At 44.0% G+C, this 21,196-nt stretch overlaps 3 protein-coding genes across 3 annotated transcripts; all 3 read left to right on the plus strand.

Annotated features, from left to right (window-relative positions):
* The first annotated feature begins 5,125 nt into the window (after positions 1-5,125).
* On the plus strand, positions 5,126-8,080 carry LOC139573275 (ictacalcin-like). Its single transcript, XM_071396545.1, has 3 exons — positions 5,126-5,348; positions 7,237-7,379; positions 7,638-8,080. Exons 2-3 carry the CDS (start codon positions 7,242-7,244, stop codon positions 7,776-7,778), a joined length of 279 nt encoding a protein of 92 aa, XP_071252646.1. The 5' UTR covers positions 5,126-5,348; positions 7,237-7,241; the 3' UTR covers positions 7,779-8,080.
* A 4,716-nt stretch (positions 8,081-12,796) lies between these two features.
* On the plus strand, positions 12,797-15,323 carry ppp1r35 (protein phosphatase 1, regulatory subunit 35). The gene is given in 7 exon segments (XM_071396515.1): positions 12,797-12,948; positions 13,482-13,732; positions 13,893-14,013; positions 14,254-14,433; positions 14,436-14,474; positions 14,739-14,872; positions 15,016-15,323. Coding segments are annotated over 6 exon segments (849 nt in total). The 5' UTR covers positions 12,797-12,948; positions 13,482-13,528; the 3' UTR covers positions 15,187-15,323.
* Positions 15,324-17,642: 2,319 nt separating this feature from the next.
* On the plus strand, positions 17,643-20,811 carry LOC139573261 (growth hormone secretagogue receptor type 1). Its single transcript, XM_071396516.1, has 3 exons — positions 17,643-18,890; positions 19,075-19,540; positions 19,711-20,811. Exons 1-3 carry the CDS (start codon positions 18,576-18,578, stop codon positions 19,989-19,991), a joined length of 1,062 nt encoding a protein of 353 aa, XP_071252617.1. The 5' UTR covers positions 17,643-18,575; the 3' UTR covers positions 19,992-20,811.
* The last annotated feature ends 385 nt before the right edge of the window (positions 20,812-21,196 follow it).

The raw sequence follows: 21,196 nt of genomic DNA on the forward strand, positions 1-21,196 counted from the left end.
ACTTCTATGAACGCTCACAGCGGAGAAAGGTCGGGTATAAGGGAATCTTCAGTAGGAGTTTAACCCCCGTATCCTGTTGATATCGGTTCTGCTCCTACCCCTGTGATTGTTCGACAGTGTCAGTGTGTCTTACCCTCCTACAAGTCTGACATGCACCCAGGTAGCTATTCCAGCTATTCTCACTGCGAATGCAGTCCCTAGGAGTGCTTGGTATGGCCCCTCCCACCGTGGCTGCTTCCAGTCCTTTTTCTTTAGTGATTGGACCCAGACCCAGTCATGTGGGTAATCCCCTCCTGTAGTTCTCCTGTAAGAGCATAAAATCTTGGACATACTGGTTTGGTTAATTAACAGGTTTTTTTTATGTGTTCTGCTAGAACCTCTGTCATTCTATCTGTTCTATTTGATTAGCTAGAATGTCATCCATTATTATATCTTGACCTAATTTTTTTGTTACCATACTCGTGTCCGCCAAGTAAGTTGGGAACGCTATATATATATTTTTAAAAAAGTGTCAAATTCCATCCCCCCTTTGATACTTGGCTGCGGAGCCAAGTATCAATACTGTGTACCTTGTATCAATACTGGATCAACCTAACAATTCTCTGTTAAGTGTCTTATCTACTTTAAAAGTTATCAGTGCTGCCCCTTAGTTCCTGAAACCAACTAAGTTTTTCATTCCCTCTTTGTCTCCCCTCAGTAACCGTGACCCAGTCTGTGTCACTCCTATTTCTCTGCTCTGCTCTGCTCGCCCCCACCCTACTAAGTTCTGTGTAATGGTACGGCTTATCTCGGGACGCATTCCACTGATTATACAGGGCCTTGAGTCCCTCCACTGCCGGGGATTCTTCTAACCCAATATTCTCCCGGAGTGCCATATATATAAAAATACTACTACCGGTCAAGAGATAAAAACAACAGTTTCAAATAACATGACCAGATCACAGTTACTACTCTAGAACCCTCCACAAAGAGAAATTATGGTACCCTTATGGCCATTGGGAGAGACTCAAGAAAGTCTGCCCTTAGACCAAGGCTATGCCCTTTCTTTCTTCTCATTGGTTCAATTTATAACTATGGCAAGGAACTATAAACTCGCAAATAATTATCAGTTATTAAATTTACCTTAATATCAGTATCACAAATGACCACAAATTCATTATCCAAATGGCCCTCCCTCGAAGCTGATCAGAACACAAGGAGAAAGCCGTGATAGAGGTCAAAGGTTATACCACCCTTTTACAGTCGTGTTACATACTATATGAGACATATTAAAGATCTCTTTATCTAAAGAATTCACGTGTTTAATTAAAACTCGGAAAATAAAACTCCTAATATTCCGTGAGTGTACCCCTTTAAGATATCTTTTCTCTGGAAACATGGAAATACCCTCAAACCCAACGTTTACTACAAACAAAACCTAGCAATTATAATAAGTATATTGTACACCCTCAAATCATTAGTTTTAAATTTCCTTAATGGTTGATAGGAGTACCCTGCCTTTAGACACAGACACACAACTGTGATTAACGGGTACCCTTTAACATTTAATCAGCTCCACCGGCATGTTAGTATACCTTAACTTTCTGTTAATTTTCACTGGTGTTACCTAGATATTCGAACTAAAAATCCATAAAGAGCTATCATAAATTTTTACGATTCAACTATTTTGACTTTCCTCTCTAATAGCCAACTATCCGTGATGGCCACCTAGCAATTTTTAGAGTATTTTTAGACTACTCTGACGATATTCAGCTACTTATAAAATTCTATTTGGAAGTTTTAACAACTTCTGAAACGTGGCTCAAAGCTATAATGCACGCATTTTCCCTCTAAATGACACAAACAATTTTCTCTGTCCCACCCTCAGTCACAACATCATTGCCTGGTTGCAAAAGTGCATTGTGAGTGATGTCAACAACGAGCGCTCAACCCATGTTCAGGCCGCACCAACTTTCAACGAACTGTAAATCATTGTTGACTAACTGCAACAGGCAATAGTACGGGTTCGATAAACCAAAACCAATTTATCACAAAGGTTGGATCTTGAATAGATTTTACAACGTCAATCAACATCTCTCAATCAAAATTATACTGCCAGAAGTACAGAAAAGAGTGTACCTGAACAATGGTCAAATCCATTTGAGTAACGTTATTGTATCCCACGTAATGACGTTGTTTTACGTTATTACGCAACCAGTCAACCTGCCTCTAGGCAAAAACATCTACTTACTCCAACTGAGTTTTGCACCAAAACTATCGTAAAAGTAAAATCAACTTCTCAACTTTCTCTACTCCAAAATGTAAACGTACCATATACTTCGCTAAATTTATATCGCATGTCAGTCAATCCATAAGAATTATAACATTCCGATGGGCACAACTTTATCATATTTCTCCGTTATTCTTTAGAATTCATCAGGTTTAGGTAACTGTCACTTCTACGATTCAGTAATTTAAATACTATTCCCGTCTCAATACATTATTCATGCAGATCATTGAGGCAACACAACGTATCACATCGAAAGCGCATCGCTATCATTTAGAATTAGATTAGTCTTTCATTTTAACCTAAACAAGTTATTACAACGTTTCAGTTTATATCCTATACCGACACTAACGACCGTATTTTCTCAGGCAAAACATACAAATGGTTTAATTACAATTAAAGACTCCGATTTTAGTCAGAGCATTTACCGTGAATCGAAGTCAGGTCTCAAGCTTGGAAGGCAGCTATTTAACCCCTGAACCACCATCACTTTTGGGATAAAGGAGCCAATAACCCTACTTTTACAATTTTCTGTAGTCGCTAACTCCCGTCCATTCCGGGACCTCCTTGGAGGATTTACTACCCATGTTTAATAAATCCTTGCCACTCCTAGTAGCTATGGTATTTATCACTATCTGTATATGTATTTTCTATGATCTATGTATGTGTTGTTCTTACCGTTAGTTTTTACCTAGTTATTTTGGTTGTTCCCCCGTTTGGAAACTTTATCTATAGCGTTGCATTAGTTGGACATTAAATCTTACCCGTACAAATATAAGCTATTTCCCCGGGGGCAGAAAGTCCCAGTTAATAACCTATTATTTTGTAACATAGGACTTTTAAAGTTAATATCTCGTATCTTACTCCGCCATATTAGGTTTCCCTCTCTCCTGGAACCTCTTGTCTATAGATTTGGCTTTTATCTCAGATTTATAGATTTTGGTTTCCCTCTCCTCCTTTTTTGATACTTCTTTCAGTATTGAATAAGTGCTGTCATCTTGCCCAAACAGAACCACCCTTCCTTCTCACAAAGCCTAGTTTATATCCTCACCTATTTTAATATATCTACCGCGCCGTTTCATAGTCAGACTACTTCCCATATACAGATAGACTACTTAGGTTAGAACTTTATTTAGGTATGTCTTTTGAATTAATGGCTGTCCTATTTGCACAACACGACTGCACCCGTCAACACCCGTTTTAGTATCCCATCTTAATAACCCCTCTGGCCCCTAAGGCACCCGGATCTATTAAGGTATTTTTATTTAATGGTAGTGCACCTTACCTCAGGTCATTTCAGACCTGCCCCATTATCGATACATGTATATTGGTCATACAAAACCCATTGGATCTGTTTGGAATAGCAAAGCTCCTATTATTGATAAATTCTAAACATTTTAGAACATTAAATCAAGGATAACTTAAATCATTCCCCCCAGAATCGAGAATATAGGCTACTGACCTTGTCGCTGACTGGGAAAAGCAATGTTCGTTGGATCTCGTCACCACCTCTGTCGTGTACCAGTTCACCACTGGCCTGAAATAAACCCTCAAGTCAGAGGTCAGGTCTTTGTCTTACGGATCCTGGATCCGCCCGTGCACGGTTTTCAGCAGTTTCTTGGAACGACAGAGGCAGATCTTGAGTTCCGACTCTAAGGACCAAATTGTTAAAGGAATTTTATTTCCTATGTTTATCAACCAATTCAATTAAAACACTCTGCCCATACATAAGAATTTGTAAGACAATTATCAGCATTAAATGGACAGAAACCAGTCTTAAAATCAATCAATCAATAGCGTTTATTCTCGAGAGTACTGATCATAATACATTTTACATCAGGTTATATAATAAAGATGATGTCATAGGTTTTAATGTCCATCCTCCTCTCGGATACAATGGCAGTATAGTTAGAGTTCTCATTACTGTCTGCCACCTGTTAAACTATCTGCAACCAACCCAAGGTCTTTCCCCTCCCTGGGTAGAGACATCATTCTAACCTGTCTGAAGATAAACCCATTCTTTCTAACAAGGAACACATAACATTCAACATTATGATTATAATAAGATTCATTCTTACAGTAATATAGTAGTATTCTGTTTAGTTATAATTCTAAGTCAAATGTATACATATTTTAGTCATTAAACACAAAAATCCCGTAACAAGAAGCTTGGTCAGTTTGGAGAAGCTTGGACAGTTTCGAGAAGCTTGGTCAGTTTGGAGAAGATTGGACAGTTTGAAGAAGCTTGAACAGTTTGGAGAAGCTTGAACAGTTTGGAGAAGCTTGGACAGTTTGGAGAAGCTTGGACAGTTTGGAGAAGCTTGGACAGTTTGGAGAAGCTTGGACAGTTTGGAGAAGTTTTGCCAGTTTGGAGAAGCTTGGCCAGTTTGGAGAAGCTTGGCCAGTTTGGAGAAGCTTGGCCAGTTTGGAGAAGCTTGGCCAGTTTGGAGAAGCTTGGACAGTTTGGAGAAGCTTGGACAGTTTGGAGAAGCTTGGCCAGTTTGGAGAATGCTGCAGTGTTACTACATTCTTCTTAACATTCTTCTTAACTGAAAAGTTGTTGGATGAATAACTACAGTCAGAATAAGAGGTATTCACTCTCATTCAAAGACATTAGACATATGCAGGGATTTCTCCTCTCTGTTTTCTGATGTTGTTTTTTTATAGGGGAAGTCCAGGAAGAACCAGAGCAAAATGGTGGATTGGTTACAATGGTGATACATTCATGTGAAGTAATTATTAACTTTAGGGAATATATATGCCTGGTATAATTTGGATGTTACTGTGAGAGAACTCTGTGTTTGTAAATATAATTTAGTGAGACTTGTAGCATGACAGATTTGTGGTGGAACTGAGAGATGATAAGAGTCAAACATTTAGGGACGTTCATTCACTAGTTCACATGAAGAAGGGAACAGGACATTGCAGTTTCCATTTCCATCAGATAAAGAAGGAAAAGGAGAGGAAAGGGGAGGGGAGAGCGGTGTATGGTAATCACTGTTTAAAACCAACAGCCCATCCCCCTCTTCCTCACTCCATCGCTCTCTCTTTCTCTGACTGTCCAACTCCTCGCACAACTTCGGTGAGTGAAAACTAAACCTAGTAAAACGTGTACCATAGTGCCTCGCTGCTAAAATGCTTCAGTTTGTTTTAGCTGTGTGTGTCTCTGATATGTTAGATGTGCCAAATTATACATTCTCATTGGGTGGTTTACAACATTTATTTGCAATTGTGTGTAGTTTAATGTTCTATAGTGATTAATACTTGACTGCAAAAGTTTGAATGACTTCAGGGTGTGCTTTGCAACAGTTAGTAAGCGCCTGTCTGCACTGTTTGTGATCTTGAGCCAAGCTCTGTGGAGGGCGTAACTCTGTCTGCCTGTCCATTCTAACATGTGTGGGTGCTACTCAGAGCACTACGCAGTTCAGATGAAAGAATCTCTCTTCTCTTCCTCCTCCTCCCCTCTCTCTCTCCCTCCCTCAATCCTTCCATAGTGCAGAACACTACCTCTTTCTATCCTCCACCCCCCCTCTCTCTCGCTCTCTCTTTCCTTCACTGTCCTTACCATAAACTCTCTCTCCCCTCGCTCTGACCATTCTGTGAGTAGAGTGTGTTTCTAGTTATCAGATGGGCAGTCAGAGGGGTGGTACAAAGGTGTGTCTGGTTGGCTGCCTGATCAGTGGAGTCCACCACAGTGACTCAGAGAGAGATGAGTGGAGTCCACCACAGTGACTCAGAGAGAGATGAGTGGAGTCCACCACAGTGACTCAGAGAGAGATCAGTGGAGTCCACCACAGTGACTCAGAGAGAGATCAGTGGAGTCCACCACAGTGACTCAGAGAGAGATCAGTGGAGTCCACCATAGTGACTCAGAGAGAGATCAGTGGAGTCCACCACTGTGACTCAGAGAGAGATCAGTGGAGTCCACCATAGTGACTCAGAGAGAGATCAGTGGAGTCCACCACAGTGACTCAGAGAGAGATCAGTGGAGTCCACCATAGTGACTCAGAGAGAGATCAGTGGAGTCCACCACAGTGACTCAGAGAGAGATCAGTGGAGTCCACCACAGTGACTCAGAGAGAGATGAGTGGAGTCCACCACAGTGACTGGGATTGTTCCTTACAACTATAATGTTGTGCTTACCATGTTCGTACTGTATGGTTGCTTCAGCGTCCTAATTTGACCGCACTTACTGCAAGTCACACTGGAGAGGAGGGTCAGCTAAATGAGGGATTTACATTACAGACGCTTCCTTAAACTCAGAAACTAGACTACAGGTAGGCAGAGAAAGATAGAAGAGAGAGAGCAACCTCCCTACATAGTGGCGAGATATGTTAAGGGACAGAGTGAAGAGACACACCTTAAGCAAACTAGATAGAAAGAGGGTGGAGACAGGTGAGGGGTGGGGCAGGTGAGGGGTGGGGGAGGTGCTGGGATTTCTATGTTATTGTTTGCCTGAAATTACCAACGCGCCTTTCTGCCTGCCCACCAATTTCCTCCCATCTGTCTTTTTGTCTGTGTGTCTGTCCCTCTCTCTCTATAATTCTCTTTATATATATATACTTTCTCTCTTTAAAATCCCCCAGAGTTAATGAGAGAGACATGCAAGGGCGTTGGCTAGAGCCATGCCTGTTTGTGTTTAAACAACTCAGCCCCCTCTTCTCTTCCTTTCTTCCCTCCATATCCGCCTCTCTCTCTCTTTCTCGCTCCACCTCTCTCTCTATGTCTCTATCTCTAACCTCTCTCCGCCTCTCTCCCTCTCTAATTGCCTCTGTTGCATTGCTCTCCATCTCTCCTCCCCCTCTCTTTCTCTTCCTCCCTTTGTGGTAGAGATGTAGAACCTGTTTGCAGTAGTGGGGCGTGGTATGTGTGTAGTTAAGTCCTTGATTTGTGTGCAACAAACGTTAATACTCTTTAAACCCTCTATTCAACCTGAAACTTATTAATAACCTAAATGTGTTCTCTCGTAGTCGCCATGTCACAGGTCCAGCAGGCTATGGCATTGCTCATCTCAGCCTTCCACAAGTACTCTGGCAAGGAAGGCGACAAGACGACCCTGAGCAAGGGAGAACTCAAAGATCTGCTCAACGCAGAGCTTGGAGAGATCATGGGGGTGAGTGGATCCTAGGAACAGTTCAGTTCAATCATGCTTTATCAGCAGCACGACCAAATACAATACTGCTAAAGACAGACACTACTGAAATATTGAATTGCTTGGAACATCACAAACACATGACCCGCCTCATCCAATAGAATAAATTAATTTCTCACACCTTTATAAACAAATAACAACTGTATGGATTCTAGTTTTAACTGCTGAAATCAAAGTCTCACCCATTACCTCTCTCTCTCTCTCTGATCATTATAACAGAAAAACACTGACCAGGCAAAGGTTGACAAGATCTTCAAAGATCTGGACGCTGACTCAGATGGCAGTGTGGACTTCCAGGAGTACGTCACACTGGTGGCCTGCCTCACCATGATGTGCAATGAGTTCTTCACCAAGAAGTGAAATAGCTCCCCCTGCCCACTCTCCACAGAACAGCAGCTCTTGCTCCATGAGTGAATTCATGATAAGATAAGCAAGATCCTCAATGCAGGGTCAGAGAGTCAGAGATGCAGGTTTACACACATACACAGAAAAAGGGTTGGGTTAGTTATACACACCACACATAGACAGACAGGAGAAGGACACAGACACTGACCTGAACACATGCAGACATATAGGCTACAATCTCATGAGATGGAGAGGAAGCTCTTTGGTTTGTTTAAAGTGAAAAATGAAATAAACTATTTTAATATGTTTGGAAGAAAGCTGACTTATCATTTGTGCAGGTGTGTGTGTGTTTGTGCATGTGTGATTGGCTGTGTATGTCCTAAATAGGATATAGCAAGCAACATGAATCAAACACGAACCTTTGTTTTCAGACACCTGGTGAAATAATACAATTAGTTGATTATGTCAACGTAAACCAAACATACAATGAAATTAGGGGTTATGAGGCATACCCTATATTTGACTACTTAATTATATCACAATACTGTTATCTACTCCAGAGCCAGTAAGAATACAGGAAGTCAACTGTTACTGTGAAGGTCCAATAGAGCCACATATAGAACCATCTCCAAGATGAAGCCTCCTACCCAGCAACATGAAACAACAAAGATAATATCCAAATAATGATACTGTATCGCAGGTCTCCATAGAGAACCTATTGGACAATACTGAAGATGAATATTAAGATTAGCCATAGTCCAGCAATCGCCTAGTCTTAGATTAAATCTAAAACAAGGCTGTGCAAGGAAGTTTGTACATGTCTATCACCAGATGATCATCGCCGCGGGTCAGAGCAGGAAGGTAGGGGAAGCAACAGGGGCTACATTAAAATAGTGTGTAAAGTAGCATGCAGTAGAAGGAAAGGTTGTTCAGGTGTCAGGAAGAGGTGTCCTGAGAGTGTGTTTCAAGCGTCTCAGAGTAGGAGTGCTGATTTAGGATCAGTTCTGCCTTTTTAGATCAATATGAAAGATACTACTTGGACAGAGGGGGACCTGATCCTAGATCAGCACTCCTCCTCAGAGGCACGGTACATACAGCCCCTGGTCACACAGCCACTCGGTTGAATCTAACACATCTCTATGATGCATTAGTCTTGATCAGGGTTGGGGTCAATTCCACTGACATTCTAGTCTGAACTGAACTCCTATAGAGAACTTCCATGTCAAATTCAACTGATGAGAACTGAAATTGACTGACACAACTCTGGTGTCAATAAAAATAACATTTAGGCCTATAGTAATCCAGGGTACTTGATATGTGAGTGTGAGACTAGAAGGTGGATGTTGTTGTGCTCCAGCCCAGTGCAGGGGGCCGGAGCAGAGGAGAACGACAGGGCCGAGTGAGGCCAGGAAAGAGTGAGGCTGTTCTGAGCTGAGCTCTTGGCTGTTCTCTCAACCATCAAGGTTTCGGCCAGAACATCTAAGCAGAACCACCAGTGGGTTCTCATTACTGTTTGTGTGTGTGTGTGTGTGTGTGTGTGTGTGTGTGTGTGTGTGTGTGTGTGTGTGTGTGTGTGTGTGTGTGTGTGTGTGTGTGTGTGTGTGTGTGTGTGTGTGTGTGTGTGTGTGTGTGCGTTTGTGTGTGTTCATTATACAGAGTAGGTTGATTGAGAACACATTGTATTTTATATGGCACCGATTCCTAGTAGGCCTTCACCAGTTCTTGTGATGATTGAAAAGACAGGGGGCATTCAGGGCCATTCCCCATCAGACCATAGGAGCTTGTGTTGGGATTCAATACTCTTCACAATCAACAACATACACAGATAGATTGGCTAAACACATACGTCTGAGACATCAGTTTTATTAATTTATTAATGTGGTCTGTCCAGAGGAAGGAGGACATAGGCAGTGGACATATTGTCATGGAGGTCAATACTTGTCGTACTGGGAAACTAATTAGCATACACTCAGTGGCAGTGGGCAGGCAAAGAATGCCACAAACTTTGCCATTGGCTGAGGCAGTGAGTAGGCGGAGGTTGGAATAGAGGGTTCCTGTAAGAGCCTATCAGAGTGCCAGACAGTGGGGTGTGTGTGGGGGAGAAGTAGAACAGTCTCTCATCATGTGAGAGCCCAAAGACACACACACACACACATGCTCCTCACCATGGAAACGCTTCTCACCTCTGGGTCGTCGTGGAGACACTCCTCACCTGGACAGTAGACTCCTCCCTGCATAAACCGGAATTATATAGTTTAGCCAATCAGACACCTGGCGGCTGGATGGAATAAGGAAGTCATCTGCATAGGCTAATCCTAATCCACAGACAAAGGCAATTTTAATCTGAGATCTTCTCGGCAGGCTGGGCTTGACTGGCTGGGTCTGTGGGATTGATTCACCAAAGACTGGAGGATACCCAAAATGTATTTCTCCAATAGGATTCCCAGATCACGCTTGTGACAGCACGCACATGGATCTAATCTTCCTCGCTCCCATTGACCTCAATACAACCACATGGTGATCTGTTCAACTACCCATGCTCTGTAGTTGTTCGTGGAAGTAATTGTTGGTTGTGCCTCTAAGTTTAAACCCTCTCTGACTCTCTACCCACTACAGGCAGTGACCGGCTTTTGCACAGAAGGCTGTAGTGAATAGAGGTGGATGGAAGCGCCTTTGATGTGGTTTAGATAATCTATTGTTTGCTTTTGGCTGTCTGGTGACAAGGAGGCTATTTTTGGTCAGTCATGTTCGGCAGTGTGAAGAAAATCATCTCTCTGTTTGAGACTCGACGGCAGCCTCGACCCCTCTCTCTACCTCCTTCCCTCCCTCCATCTCTCTCTCCATCTCTACCTCCTTCCCTCCCTCCATCTCTACCTCCATCTCTTCCTCCTTCCCTCCCTCCATCTCTACCTCCTTCCCTCCCTCCATCTCTTTCTTCATCTCTTCCCCTATCCCTCCCTTCCTCCCTATCCCCTCTCAGGTCCAGTAAAAAAGCCCTCCAGTCCCCCTTAAAGAGACACTCCTCTCCTTCTGCCTCCCTCTCCGGCTGCCCTTCCTCCTTCTCCGGCTGCCCTTCCTCCTTCTCCGGCTGCCCTTCCTCCCTCTCCGGCTGCCCTTCCTCCTTCTCCGGCTGCCCTTCCTCCTTCTCCGGCTGCCCTTCCTCCCTCTACCCCCAGACCAAACCCAGACCCCCCCTTACCCCCCCACCTGTCCATCAACCACTACAACTTCCTGCTAGATGGAGAGTAGGAGAAGAAGGCAGGGAGAGAGTGAGTGATACGGGTTGGGGTCATGGAGGGCTGAGAGGTCGTGGGGGGGTCAGGGTTAGGGACTCATGGCCGAGCGGACGGCAGGAGCTTCAGATGAGGAACCAAACATCTGTCACCATGAAGATTCCACAACACTTTAGGACCGCAACTAAACCTCAACTCCAGACCACTACTCAACCCCAACCTCAACCCCAGACCACTGTTCAACCCCAACCTCAACCCCAGACCACTACTCAACCCCAACATCACCAGCAGACCACTATTCAACCCCAATGTCAACCCCAGACCACTACTCAACCCCAACCTCAACCGCAGACCACTATTCAACCCCAATGTCAACCCCAGACCACTACTCAACCCCAACCCCAACCTCAACCGCAGACCACTATTCAACCCCAGACCACTACTCAACCTGAACATCAACCGCAGACCACTACTAAACTCCAGACCACTACTCAACCCCAACCTCAACCCCAGACCACTACTCAACCCCAACCGCAGACCACTACTCAACTCCAGACCACTACTCAACCCCAACCGCAGACCACTACTCAACCGCAGACCACTACTAAACCAAAACCTCAACAGCAGACTACTTCTAAGTCTGAACCTCAACCCCAGACCCAGACCACTACTCAACCCCAACCTCAACACCAGGCCCCGCTCCCATCCTGGTCGCTGTGTCTGAAGGGTACACCTTCTGTCCGGAACGCTGAGGCAGCCTTCCTGTCCCTGCTGCTCTTCTGCCACAGGTAACCATGGAAATGGCCTGGCCATTTGTTGTCGGGAGGTGACTGTGTTCAGGAATAGACATCAATGTGAACCATGTGCACTAAGACACAATCTCCTTTGTTGTTGTTGTTGTTGTTGCAGTGGCTCCAGTAGCAGTAAGATTGCAATTGACAACAAGATTGAGCAAGCCATGGTAGGACAGTGTGTTTATGGTTATAGTGTCTGTAATGTGTTGTATTGAAGGACTTGGTGAAGACTCATCTGTTGCTGGAAGAATTGTGACATACATTTGATGATATGCTATAATGACATGTTGTATATTGCTGTAGGACTTGGTGAAGAGCCACCTGATGCTGGCTGTGAGAGAGGAGGAGGAGCTACTGAGGAAGCGGATCAACCAGCTGTCAGAGAGGAACGCCCAGCTGGAGAGAGAGAACTACATACTGAGAGCACTGAGAGACAGACAGAGACACTAACGCACTCATCCACGTACACACTCACACACACACAAAGAGAAGCTAACAGTATTAGTACATGCCTTTCATTTTCTATTTAAATGGGTGTTTTGAATAATCCTGTAAAATGTGTATTTATATTTAACCTTTATGTACCCAGGCGAGTCAAGAACAAATTCTTATTTACAATGACAGCCTGGCTATGATGATGATGATGATGTCTCGGTGATGCTGTAGTTATGAAGAGGCCTGGTTCCCAGTCTCTATAACGTTCCACTTCTTAGCCTACTCCATGTCGTGTGCCAATGGCAGTTAATGAGTGGAATGTTAGCTAAACGGAGACAGGTAACCAGGCTAATGAAGAGGGGTTCTGAAAGAGAAAGTGTGAAGTGTGCATATTCTGTAATTCTGAGAAGAAAAAAAATATGAGTCAAATAAATAACTGTTACTAAAGAAGAGTTTGACTTGTGCCGTAGAGTCCACCACTTACACAAGCACACACAATGTAACATGCACGCCATGGGGCGCCATTGTATAATTTCCTACTAACGAAGAAACCGGAAGTGTGATTGTTTCATTCTGTAGAAGGTGTTATGGTGGCGCCAGTGGAGGGAATTTCAAAAGTGAGCAGATCCTGCTAAATAGAGTCAATCTATCCTCATGTATTAACAGTGAAAACTACAAGAAACGCGTGAGCTCAGCTGTCATTCGGGGCGCTTCCTCATAACAGTAAGCGGAGAATAAACGACATGATTGAATTTGCATAGCTTTAGTTAACGTTAGCTAGCTAATTAGCCAAACAAACCCTATAACGTTAGCTGGCTAGTAGTACGACAAGTAAAGTTAGCTGGCTAACTGACTGGTGAACTTTCTAGCATGTCTGCTGTCGTCGTTAGCCAGCTAGCTGACTGGTGATATTTCTAGCATGTCTGCTGTCGTCGTTAGCCAGCTAGCTGGCTGTGTGCTGAAAGCTCTCACTGTGAATGGAATCTAGCTAGAGATCAAACGTTAGCTAGATAACGTCACATCGTCATATCTGGTTGGAAGTGTAAAGTTAACGTTATTCAACCTACACTACAGATCCAGCAATGGCAAGGGACTGGGTTGGGCATAGGACTCAAAATATGTTAAGTTTACTCCATCGGAAAGGTTAGGTTAGGGGGTGTTAAGGTTAGGCAAAGTGATAATGTAACTGCCATTCAGAACCATACAAAATATTCTGGTCGTTGACTGCCTTTGCCTTGTATCTTACCTAACATCAGTAACAGAGCCATCACCCAAAGATAAAGACCCAGACTGGTGACCTAAGATGACCAGAGTAGGTCCCCTGCAGCAGCATCCTCTAGCAGGGTGCAGTGACCCAGACATCCGGCTGGTCCCCCTGCCTGCCCCGGTGCCCCTGGTCCCCGCTAGCCTCCTGCGGTGCCCGGAACTGGACCTGTCTCTCCCCCTCAGCCCAGACCCGCCACGCCCCAACCCGGCTAGCCTGCTGAGAGGACGCAGCCACCGGCAGGTCAGTCTGACACATACACACACACACACACACTGACGGACAGTCACAGATGGTGCTTTTCTCAGTTGTCAAGACAGCTGTAGAAATGATGAGAGATCTGTGTTTGTCGGTCTATGTTTTTGGAGAGACATCACTGAAGTGTGTGCCCCTGACTCTACAGGTGCGATTTGCCTCCGAGGAGCCTGTGGTTGTCACGGTGATAGCAGAGCCTAGCAAAGATCCTCCACCTTGGCAATGCCCTGGACACTCCAGCAGTTACTCAAAGGGGAAAAGACTCCATGGTAACTAACCCTCCTGGTCTGGAGTCTGATGTACTCATGTTCCCCTGCACAGGAGTTGCATGCATCAACCAATGGTTGTGTGCCACGTCATCGACTGTGCCGTCGCACCAGATTGCTATAACATGTGATGTGGTTAGGCTGATACATAAAATACCTATCCAGGTGTTATAAGATCTGGCATGAGTCAGCAATGTCTGAGCAGAGGACTGGTCAATATCTCTTCCTGTATTCCTCCCATAGGTGGAGATCTGCTTTGGAGGGCAAGGTCAGCAACCAATGAGGAGGCTCCCTGTGAGGAGAGGGGTGGCAGCCTCCCTGAAGGGGCGGCGTTAAATACTACTCTGGCTCTGAGGTCTGAGCTAGATAACGTGGCAGGGGCAGAGTTTAACTCCCAGAAGGCCGTGCAGGAGCAACTACAGAAGTCAGAACCAAGAACAGCATCAGCGCCCGGGCTACAGAGGGTAGCACACAGAAACACATACATGCAGACATAAACACACACACACGCAGAAACACACACACACACAGAGAAACATACACATGCAGACATAAACACACACGCAGAAACACACACATGCAGACATAAACACACACACAGACAGAAACACACACATGCACACACAGAAACATACACATGCAGACATAAACAAACACAGAAACACACACATGCAGACATAAACACACACCACACACGAACTGAGTGTATGTCCTGTCTTTGTCTATAGGGGTGAACGTCCCTCCATCCCAGCACCTCTACAGGGCATTGGTCAGTGTGAATGTGGAGGAGGAGGAGCTTATCAGCCAGGCTCTACGTGACAGGCTTCAGCTGGTCTCACCCACATGCAGCCATGGCAACAAGGCAGGTCCCTCTCACTGACCCCATCAGATTACATTTATGTGTGTGTGTGTGTGTAAGTAATATGTAAATAAAGGTGTGTGTAGAGCGAAAACACTCATGACCTGCAACTAGTCCATAACTGTATTTGTAATCCGTGTGAGCAGAAAGAGGACAGTCCTGACCTGCAGGTTTTCTTCAGGGGGGATCTGCTGAGAGAGAAGCCGCTCCTACCAAGGGAGGAGATTACCATACAACGCCCCCAGCCCATCCCATGCCCCGCAGACACAACCTTCGACCTCTACCACAGACACACATGCTGGGAGGCTGGACCCTGACACACACACACTTACTCTGAACCTCTAGACTGAAAGGCCCTGTCCCAAAACTTAAGAAAAGCATGATCCCTTCTTTCCCTCCCTACCTCCGTCATTCTCGGATATAAATATTGTATTTTAAACCGAATACAACAGGTATAAACCTTACAGTGAAATGCTTACTTACCGGCCCTTACCAACAGTGCCATTTTAAGTAAAAAAGAGGTATTAGGTGAACAATAGATAAGTAAAGAAATATATATATTTTTTAAACAACAGTGAAATAACAGTAGCGAGGCTATAAACAGTAGCGAGGCTATATACAGTAGCGAGGCTATAACTCATGCATGTAATGTTAACTGACTGATATTCTATGTATAAGATCTCCTAAACCTGTGTTAACCTCAGACCTTATTTCCTGCGTTTATCCCAAAACGCTATTCTTTCCTCATTTCATTTCCCCCATAGGAATGGCTGAACGAATCAGAGGTTAGAGTGTGTTTATTATGTAGTGTTGGTGTGTGTAACACATTGGTGTAACGGAGTTTTGTGTTGGTGTGTGATTGCTAACATCGAGCAAGTCCTTTCCCTACCACAGGATAGACATGTTTGTGTTTCAGTGGTGGGAACAATTCTGTAATTTTGTGAAAATGGTATTTCATCTCCCAGATTAACTCAATTGAAATGGAATTGATCCCAAATCACCTAGATATGTTGTTTTATATCTCCTAGATGTGTTTCATATCTCCTAGATGTGTTTTATATCTCCTAGATGTGTTTTATATCTCCTAGATGTGTTTTATATCTCCTAGATGTGTTTTATATCTCCTAGATGTGTTTTATATCTCCTAGATGTGTTTTATATCTCCTAGATGTGTTGTGTTTTATATCTCCTAGATGTGTTTTATATCTCCTAGATGTGTTGTGTTTTATATCTCCTAGATGTGTTTTATATCTCCTTAGATGTGTTTTATATCTCCTAGATGTGTTTTATATCTCCTAGATGTGTTTTATATCTCCTAGATGTGTTTTATATCTCCTAGATGTGTTTTATATCTCCTAGATGTGTTTTATATCTCCTAGATGTGTTTTATATCTCCTAGATGTGTTTCATATCTCCTAGATGTGTTTTATATCTCCTAGATGTGTTTTATATCTCCTAGATGTGTTGTGTTTTATATCTCCTAGATGTGTTTTATATCTCCTTAGATGTGTTTTATATCTCCTAGATGTGTTTTATATCTCCTAGATGTGTTTTATATCTCCTAGATGTGTTTTATATCTCCTAGATGTGTTTTATATCTCCTAGATGTGTTTTATATCTCCTAGATGTGTTTTATATCTCCTAGATGTGTTTTATATCTCCTAGATGTGTTTTATATCTCCTAGATGTGTTTTATATCTCCTAGATGTGTTTTATATCTCCTAGATGTGTTTTATATCTCCTAGATGTGTTTTATATCTCCTAGATGTGTTTTATATCTCCTAGATGTGTTTTATATCTCCTAGATGTGTTGTGTTTCATATCTCCTAGATGTGTTTTATATCTCCTAGATGTGTTTTATATCTCCTAGATGTGTTTTATATCTCCTAGATGTGTTTTATATCTCCTAGATGTGTTTTATATCTCCTAGATGTGTTTTATATCTCCTAGATGTGTTTTATATCTCCTAGATGTGTTTTATATCTCCTAGATGTGTTGTGTTTATCTCCTAGATGTGTTTTATATCTCCTAGATGTGTTTTATATCTCCTAGATGTGTTTTATATCTCCTAGATGTGTTTTATATCTCCTAGATGTGTTTTATATCTCCTAGATGTTTTATATCTCCTAGATGTGTTTCATATCTCCTAGATGTGTTTCATATCTCCTAGATGTGTTTCATATCTCCTAGATGTGTTTTATATCTCCTAGATGTGTTTTATATCTCCTAGATGTGTTTTATATCTCCTAGATGTGTTTTATATCTCCTAGATGTGTTTTATATCTCCTAGATGTGTTTCATAATTCCTAGATGTGTTTCATATCTCCTAGATGTGTTTTATATCTCCTAGATGTGTTTTATATCTCCTTAGATGTGTTTTATATCTCCTAGATGTGTTTCATATCTCCTAGATGTGTTTTATATCTCCTAGATGTGTTTTATATCTCCTAGATGTGTTGTGTTTTATATCTCCTTAGATGTGTTTTATATCTCCTTAGATGTGTTTTATATCTCCTAGATGTGTTTTATATCTCCTAGATGTGTTTTATATCTCCTAGATGTGTTTTATATCTCCTAGATGTGTTTTATATCTCCTAGATGTGTTTTATATCTCCTAGATGTGTTTTATATCTCCTAGATGTGTTTTATATCTCCTAGATGTGTTTTATATCTCCTAGATGTGTTTTATATCTCCTAGATGTGTTTTATATCTCCTAGATGTGTTTTATATCTCCTAGATGTGTTTTATATCTCCTAGATGTGTTTTATATCTCCTAGATGTGTTTTATATCTCCTAGATGTGTTTTATATCTCCTAGATGTGTTTTATATCTCCTAGATGTGTTTCATATCTCCTAGATGTTTCATATCTCCTAGATGTGTTTCATATCTCCTAGATGTGTTTTATATCTCCTAGATGTGTTTTATATCTCCTAGATGTGTTTTATATCTCCTAGATGTGTTTTATATCTCCTAGATGTGTTTTATATCTCCTAGATGTGTTTTATATCTCCTAGATGTGTTTTATATCTCCTAGATGTGTTTCATATCTCCTAGATGTGTTTCATATCTCCTAGATGTGTTTTATATCTCCTAGATGTGTTTTATATCTCCTTAGATGTGTTTTATATCTCCTAGATGTGTTTCATATCTCCTAGATGTGTTTTATATCTCCTAGATGTGTTTTATATCTCCTAGATGTGTTTTATATCTCCTAGATGTGTTGTGTTTTATATCTCCTAGATGTGTTGTGTTTTATATCTCCTTAGATGTGTTTTATATCTCCTAGATGTGTTTTATATCTCCTAGATGTGTTGTGTTTTATATCTCCTAGATGTGTTTTATATCTCCTAGATGTGTTGTGTTTTATATCTCCTAGATGTGTTTTATATCTCCTAGATGTGTTTTATATCTCCTAGATGTGTTGTGTTTTATATCTCCTAGATGTGTTTTATATCTCCTAGATGTGTTGTGTTTTATATCTCCTAGATGTGTTGTGTTTTATATCTCCTAGATGTGTGGTTCAGGACCATCACCCGTTAGAATCCATCAGCCTACGTCACCCTTTGCTGTAACCTGGGTGATATAGACCATCCACACTTTCTCTCTCTCACACACGCACACACAGGCACGCTTGTACCATCTCAGCTCATCTCTCTCTCTCACACACACCCCAGTCTCTGAGACCCGGGCATCTCTCTCTGACCATGGACGTGTCAGCGCTGGGCAGTGGGAGCAGCTGTTCAGAGGATTGTGTGGTAGGGTCTGGCTGTCTGGAGGACTGTGGCAACCAGAGTGACTGGACTGACTGGGAATGGGAGAACTTCAGTGGGGCTGAGCTGGTGTGTGTGACAGCCGTGTGTGTGCTGCTGCTGGCCCTGGGCATCACAGGAAATATGTTAACCATCCTGGTAGTTTGGCTCCGGCCACACCTGAGAAGCACCACCTACCTCTACCTGAGTAGTATGGCTGTCTCCGACCTCCTCATACTGCTTCTGATGCCTTTAGATCTGCACTACAAGGTAAGGGGGAGTCTCTCGCTAGCTATGGAGGTTCTCTCCCTGGGGATTAGCTAGCTGATACTGCGTGTGTGTGATTTCTGTTTCTCTCTCACTAGCTGTGGAGGTTCTGGCCCTGGGGGTTAGACGATATAGTGTCTGAGCTGGGTTGTGTGTGTGTAACCTATCTGTGTGTCCGTCCCTCTAGCTGTGGAGGTTCCGGCCCTGGGATCTGGGTGATACAGTGTGTAAACTGAGTGTGTTCGTCAGTGAGAGTTGTACCTACTCCTCCATCCTCCACATCACCGCTCTTTCTCTGGAGCGCTACCTCGCTGTCTGTCGACCACTCACAGCCAAGACCCTGGTCACACGGACCCGCGTCCGCACTCTCATTGGCTGCCTGTGGGTTGTGGCCCTGATCAGCGCCGGGCCGGTGTTTGCTATGGTAGGCGTAGAGGAGCTGGGGGGAGGTGAGGGGCAGAGCGAGTGTCGCTGTACGGACTACGCCGTCTCCTCAGGCCTGCTGGGGGCCATGATGTGGCTCTCCAACCTCTACTTCCTGATGCCGCTGGGCATTCTGGGAGTTGTGTATGGCCTGATTGGCAGGAAGCTATGGCTCCGCCCACAACGCAGCAGCCGAGACCGCGCCCAGCGACACACCATCAAGATGCTAGGTGAGGCTGTGAGAGAGTCTCTGTATTTTAAAGTTACTTAGATTTACTGGTTTGGGTCTCAGCAATACTACAGCTAAGCAGCTATTGTGAACCAACTTATCACACATACAGTAATAATGAGTTGTAATTTCAACTCTCTGTCGCTCCATCCCATATTCTCCTCTCTCTAGGGATGATCGTGCTGGCGTTTGTTCTGTGTTGGCTGCCATTCCACGTTGGTCGGACGTTGTTCTCTGTGACTCTGGGCTCCAGCGCTGATATGTACTACATCTCTCAGTACTTTAACCTCGTCTCCTTTGTGTTGTTCTACCTCAGTGCTGCTGTCAACCCTATCCTCTACAACACCATGTCAGCACGCTACCGCCACGCTGTCCGCAGCCTGCTGCGCTCACACACCCCCCGCTCCCGCCACCCCCCACTCACGCCACAACACTCTACCACCACCCTGTAACTCACACACACCCCGCTCCCGCCACCCCCCACAACACTCTACCACCACCCTGTAACTCACACACCCCCCACTCACGTCACAACACTCTACCACCACTCTGTAACTCACACACCCCCGCTCCCGCCACCCCCCACTCACGCCACAACACTCTACCACCACCCTGTAACTCACACGCTCCCACCACCCCCCACCACCGCCACAACACTCTACCACCACCCTGTAACTCACACGCTCCCGCCACCCCTCACTCACGCCACAACACTCTACCACCACCCTGTAACTCACACACCCCGCTCCCGCCACCCCCCACAATACTCTACCACCACCCTGTAACTCACACGCTCCCACCACCCCTCACTCACGCCACAACACTCTACCACCACCCTGTAACTCACACACACCCCGCTCCCGCCACCCCCCACTCACGCCACAACACTCTACCACCACCCTGTAACTCACACACACCCCGCTCCCGCCACCCCCCCACTCACGCCACAACACTTTACCACCACCCTGTAACACACACACCCCGCTCCCGCCACCCACCACCCTGTAACTCACACACCCCCCGCTCCCACCACAACACTCTACCACCACCCTGTAACTCACGGACACACACACACACACAGAAAAACTTGGAGATGGATGGAGGAATAAGACTTTGTTTAGAGGCACATTGTCTTTAGTGAGACATATTGTCAGATTTATTGTATAATATTTGATTAATATATATTTGCCATTTTGATGACTGTTGGTTCTAAACCCCTGAAGGTGTGTGTGTTCTCAGAGTGATGTGTAATAAACTGTAATTTCAGCCTTTTATCTTTGTGGTACTTTAGCTCTGGTGTGTGTGTGTGTCACCATGGTGACTGCTGAGGGTAAGAATGGCCCCTGGGGAGTATTGGCGGGTTGGGAGATTGATTAGAGGGGGTTACTGGGATTATTGGTTAATGTGAGGGAGGGAGGGATGTAAGGTGTGTGTGTGTAGCAGTAGGAGGTTGCAGCCTTTGAGGTGACGGCGTGCTCAGAGTTCCACTCTGTCTCATCACAGACTGACTGATTTAGCAGACTTGACACCTGCAAGCCCACCCACCCCACTCTCTCACACTCACACCTCCTGGGAAGCTCTTGGGAGCCCCCCATTCTAGGAAATCAGTGGCATCAATTAACAAGGGAGAGAAGGACACCAGTGGCTACTGCAAACC

Source organism: Salvelinus alpinus, chromosome 4 (genome assembly GCF_045679555.1).
Source record: "Salvelinus alpinus chromosome 4, SLU_Salpinus.1, whole genome shotgun sequence".
Classification (NCBI taxonomy): domain Eukaryota; kingdom Metazoa; phylum Chordata; class Actinopteri; order Salmoniformes; family Salmonidae; genus Salvelinus; species Salvelinus alpinus.